Genomic DNA, 4,749 nt, shown 5'->3' on the forward strand with positions numbered 1-4,749 from the left:
AGTACCCCTAGCCCCCGAGTTATTTCTGATCCTCGCGCCGGTGGGGTTCAAGGATCATTCACAAGACAAACAGGTCGGACCTTTTAGAGAAAAGCTTTTTGCGGAAAGAAAAAAAATGAAGTTTCTTTATTACTACGGCTGAGATTTGTACAGTTGGTAATTCTATGGGTAGAAAAGACGTAGCTGCTTGATGTTCCATGCATGTCGGAGGGCTTTTGGGTGAAGATGTCCTTATTGGCGTGGAGGAAATCGACGAGCGTGCTTTCCTATTTGGGGGCCAGCATCGCGCCGACTCTCAGCTTCTCGTCTCCCGACCCCTGGGGGTCGAGGGGCAACTCCTTGGCATCCTCGGTCAGCTCGAACGACGCCGTCTTGCGGTTGGAGTCGGGCGCCTCGTCGGGAACATTGGTCATGATGAGGGCGGGTTCCTCAGAGGCGATGACCGACGAGATGAGCTCGCAGCTGTCTACCTCGCACTGAAAAGTGCGCTGGTACATCGACCCCATGGTGATAACCCCGCGAGGGCCTGGCATCTTCAGCTTGAGGTATGTGTAGTTCGGGATGGCCATGAACTTCGCTAACATGGCCTCCCCAAAATGGCGTGGTAGGCTCTGTTGACGGCCATTATTTCCCATTTTGACCATCAACTTATCGGAAATAAAATGAGCTTCACACCATGTTCCATACATATTTTACTCATTTCTAACAAATTCCACAAGTTTTGGATGAGTTGTGGTTTCAGGAGACAATATACCAAAAATGAGCCGAAACTGGGAAAAGCCCAAGCCAGCAGGCCTCCTCTAGGCCGGCCGGTCTGGCACCTCTACACACTGTGCTATGTCTTTGATCCAGGAGTGAAGTAACATCCTCACATTGCCTCTAAACCATGGATTGCAAGTTGGTTTGATCAAATGGACCGAAAGGCCTAGCACATGGATTGAAGGACCCACCTGCAAAACTTACCGAAATCTTTTGGCCGGGAACACCACTATGGACTTCATGCACCCTTGGATCAAGATGTCGGTGAAACGGGAGACCGATGTGCCAAACCCAGGCCGGTTGGCCTAGGATAGGCCGGCCGGCCTACTAACTGTTAGTTTCAAACCGACGCAACCAACCACAGCCATCTAGAGAAGATCAGGAGCGTCCATGAGAAGGTCGGGGCGAAATGTAGGAAATCCCAGGCCGGACGGCCTAGGGGAGGCCGGCCGGCCTCACTTTGTCACGTCTCGAGCCCATCTTTCGTGTGGAAACTAAGCAACCGACCTACTTGCGTGTAGTGCACACGCTAGCTTCAGCACAACCTTGGAAGAGCTATAAAAGGACACCCACACCTCCACTCCAACACACACCAAAGGTGCTAGAGTAGGTTAGGTAGTCTGGGAGTTAGAGTCGAGTCGAGCTTGTCTCGGGATTCCAGAGTCGTCATCGAAAGTCGGGTATAAGCTCATTTATCTTTTCCTTTGACATTTATCAATATAAGTTATCTTCTTTATCTTTTCGAGTCAGATTTACTTTCCGCATTTGTTTACCTTTCCAAGTTATCTTACTTGTGTGCGGAAGTAATTCTCTAGCTTAGGCTTTGTACCTATCTTGTTTATCGGGATCTTACCTTACGGGTTTTCTCGCCCGGACTAGAGTATCTCAAGTTAGTGCTCTAGGTTGAGTGGGATTTCTCTTGTTCGCGACAAGAGAAATCCTAACACCGAGTACGGACATGGTGTCTGGGCTTAGTGCTAGTTAGAAAGTGTGTTCCACCCCACGGAACCGTTGTGGTAGTCGGTAGGGGGTGACAGCCCTATCCAGTGGGATTTTCATAGCAGTAGTTGCAGGTTGCCGTTGGACTCCCCTCTCATCCCTTTCTGAAGTCCTTCCTCTTCCAGCCGCCGATGTAAGCTCTTGGTTCCCGACAACTAGTTAGAAGCTAGGTTTAGTCTAAAGAGGCTAGCTCGATAGTTTAGAAATGTTTTAGGAGTCTTTCTCGCTCGTTGTCCTCCCAGCTGCTTACCTCTCTAAGGATTAGAGTCTCCTGTGTCAGCCGGTCATCATTGTCCATTATCTTATCCTATCATATCAGGATTAGCCCCACTAAGTTAGTCGGTTGATATCCCTAGTAAAGTTTGTCATTCAATTCTTCAATACTCTTTAACCATATTGCTTCCCTGAGGAAATATATGATACCCTGGAATACTCCAAGGTGAAGTGCTACAGCGGTGATTCTGGCGCCGTTGCCGGGGAAGCAATTGGCTAAAGATATCGTCGAATAGTTTGATAAAATTTACTAGTTTGTCACCGCTAATTTTAGCGGGATTACCATTGCTCTCGGTATCCTTGTGATTTCTGCAGAGTAGTGAAGGATCATATTCGATCTACCATATCACTTCAACTTAGATCCAGAAAGAATTGGGTGAATTATTTGACGCATAGTCGTCCTACCAGAAGAAATATTCTTAGGATCAAGGTTTGACAACACCAGCCTCAATACCCATGGCTCAGAAGACACTTCGTCAATTCTCTGCCCCGTCCAATAGCCATATTCCTACTGGACTGAACAATTACGAAGGCACTGATGGCTTTGAGATAAAGACTGGGCTTGTCAACATGGTTCAAGCAAGTCCCTTCAGTGGAAAGGCATCAGAGGACGCCCACGCTCATCTACAGAATTTTCTGGAAGTGCGCAGCATAATCAACCCAAAAGGCACCACGATGGATAATATTCGTCTTCGATTGTTCCCATTCTCTTTGCTTGGGAAAGCAAAGACGTGGTTTTACACCTACAAGGAAGAATTCAACACTTGGGATGCGTGCTCCGATGCTTTTCTAGTCAAGTACTTTCTGGTAGGCAAAACCAATGCCCTTCGGAATAGGATTTCCAGTTTTGAACAACTCCAGGACAAGACAGTCCCGGAAGCCTGGGAACGTCTTCAGGAATACATTGCCGCATGTCCACACCACGGCATGGAAGAATGGCTAATCATTCAGAATTTCTTCCATGGCCTGAACCAGCGATCACAAGATCACATGGACGCAGCAGCGGGAGGAGCATTCCTCTCCCTCGATGTTGCAGGAGCTAGAACGCTCATCGACATGGTTGCTTCCAACCAATGTTGGAAGGGTGATAGGCAGCCGACCCTTGCAAAAGAAATACATGAAATTGACAGTGTCAATGTGGTGGCAGCCAAGATAGATCTTCTCATGGAAAAGTTGGAATTGCCACACCAGGAGGTTAACCAGACTATGGAGCCTCAGATGACATGTGAGAAATGTGGCAATACTGGACACTCGGGCAAATCTTGCCCATTCACTCAAGAGGATGAGAACTCTATTGGGAACAACACTCTCAATGACTCAGATTGTTGTCCTCAGCAAGGTTGGAATTCTAAGCCCGACCTCCCCTTCGCCCAACAGCAAGGTATCAATTTTAATAACAGTTTGCAGCCCTCGCTTAAAGACTTCATGTACGGCCAAAAACAAATGAATAACAACATTAGTGAGAAATTTCTTGCTAATGATAAAATTATTGAGTCTTTGGCTATGCAACTAGAAGGGTTTAACTCTGTTATTAAACATCAGTTGAGTTTCAACGAACTGATAGAAACTAAAGTAACTCAACTGGCCTCATCCTGCCTTAACCATGACACGGGGAAGCTATCCGGGCAACCGGAAGTGACCCCAAAAGAAAGTCTGAGTGCGGTAGCTGTGTGGGCAAGGCAATCCGCACAGAAACCACATCTTCTGCAAGATGCAGGTATACCATCCTGCCTTAACCCTGACATGGGGAAGCTATCCAGGCAACCGAAAGTGACCCCGAAAGAAAGTGTGAATGTGGTTGTTGTGCGGGCAAGACAATCCGCACAGAAACCACATCTTCCGCAGGATGCAACTACACGGTGGAAGACCGTAACCGCCGGGAATATCGATGCTGAAGACGAAGTGCTAGAGGAGGCCGAAGAATCCAACACCATTGCTACCCAGGAAGACCCCGTGGAACCCCCTAGAATTTCACGGGACTATCACGATACAACCGCCTTACTGTTTCTAGAGCGGAGAAGGAGGCCGGTGGCCGACGAGCAATTCGGCAAGTTCATTGAGGTAACTAAGAAGTTTTATGGCAACATACCATTTCTTGATACTATGCAGGTTCCCACGTACGCCAAGTATCTCAAGGATATACTTGGCAATAAGAGGGTCCTGCCGACCACCGAGGTCGTGCAGCTTACAGATGAGTGTAGCATAGCTATACTCAATCCTCTCTTGGAGAAGAAGAAGAAACCAGGATGCCCCACCATCACATGTTCCATAGGAGCTCATCACTTTAAACACGCTCTTTGCGATCTGGGAGCAAGCATCAGCATCATGTAAAAGGTAATTTATGATAAACTTAACCATCATGGGCTTGCTCCTACTACCATGTGTTTGCAGCTAGCAGACCAATCAGTTCATCATCTCGCGGGGATCGCCAAGGATATTCCGGTGAAAATACGGAATTTCTTTGTCCCCGTTGATTTTGTCATTCTCAACATGGAAGTCGACACGGGGATCCCTCTCATATTGGGGAGGCCATTCTTGAGCATGACAACTGCACACATTGATGCGGGAGTTGGAGTAATCCAACTCAACATCAATGGACAAAAGGAGAGATTCGATTTCAGACCGAAGGATGAACAATGCTCACAGATCAAAAGTTTCAACCAAAAGGAATCCATGAAAGAGCTGGAGAAGTCATATTCCCTCATCGATTTCGTGGAG

The 4,749-nt window shown here is 47.5% G+C and overlaps 2 protein-coding genes and 1 non-coding gene across 3 annotated transcripts; 1 reads left to right on the top strand and 2 right to left on the bottom strand.

Moving 5' to 3' along the window:
* Positions 1-266: 266 nt before the first annotated feature.
* Positions 267-584, bottom strand: LOC120662524. Its single transcript, XM_039941656.1, has one exon. It carries the CDS (start codon positions 582-584, stop codon positions 267-269), a length of 318 nt encoding a protein of 105 aa, XP_039797590.1.
* Positions 585-2,487: 1,903 nt separating this feature from the next.
* On the top strand, positions 2,488-4,362 carry LOC120662525. The gene has a single exon (XM_039941657.1). It carries the CDS (start codon positions 2,488-2,490, stop codon positions 4,360-4,362), a length of 1,875 nt encoding a protein of 624 aa, XP_039797591.1.
* Positions 2,854-2,960, bottom strand: LOC120663120. The gene has a single exon (XR_005670343.1). It is a non-coding gene; the product is annotated as a small nucleolar RNA R71 (small nucleolar RNA).
* Positions 4,363-4,749: the final 387 nt, after the last annotated feature.

Source organism: Panicum virgatum, chromosome 2N (genome assembly GCF_016808335.1).
Source record: "Panicum virgatum strain AP13 chromosome 2N, P.virgatum_v5, whole genome shotgun sequence".
In the NCBI taxonomy this organism is placed as follows: domain Eukaryota; kingdom Viridiplantae; phylum Streptophyta; class Magnoliopsida; order Poales; family Poaceae; genus Panicum; species Panicum virgatum.

Excerpts from the sequence above, each read along its gene's own strand:
- LOC120662524 (XM_039941656.1), bottom strand. The coding sequence starts at position 584 with ATGTTAGCGAAGTTCATGGCCATCCCGAACTACACATACCTCAAGCTG.
- LOC120662525 (XM_039941657.1), top strand. The coding sequence starts at position 2,488 with ATGGCTCAGAAGACACTTCGTCAATTCTCTGCCCCGTCCAATAGCCAT.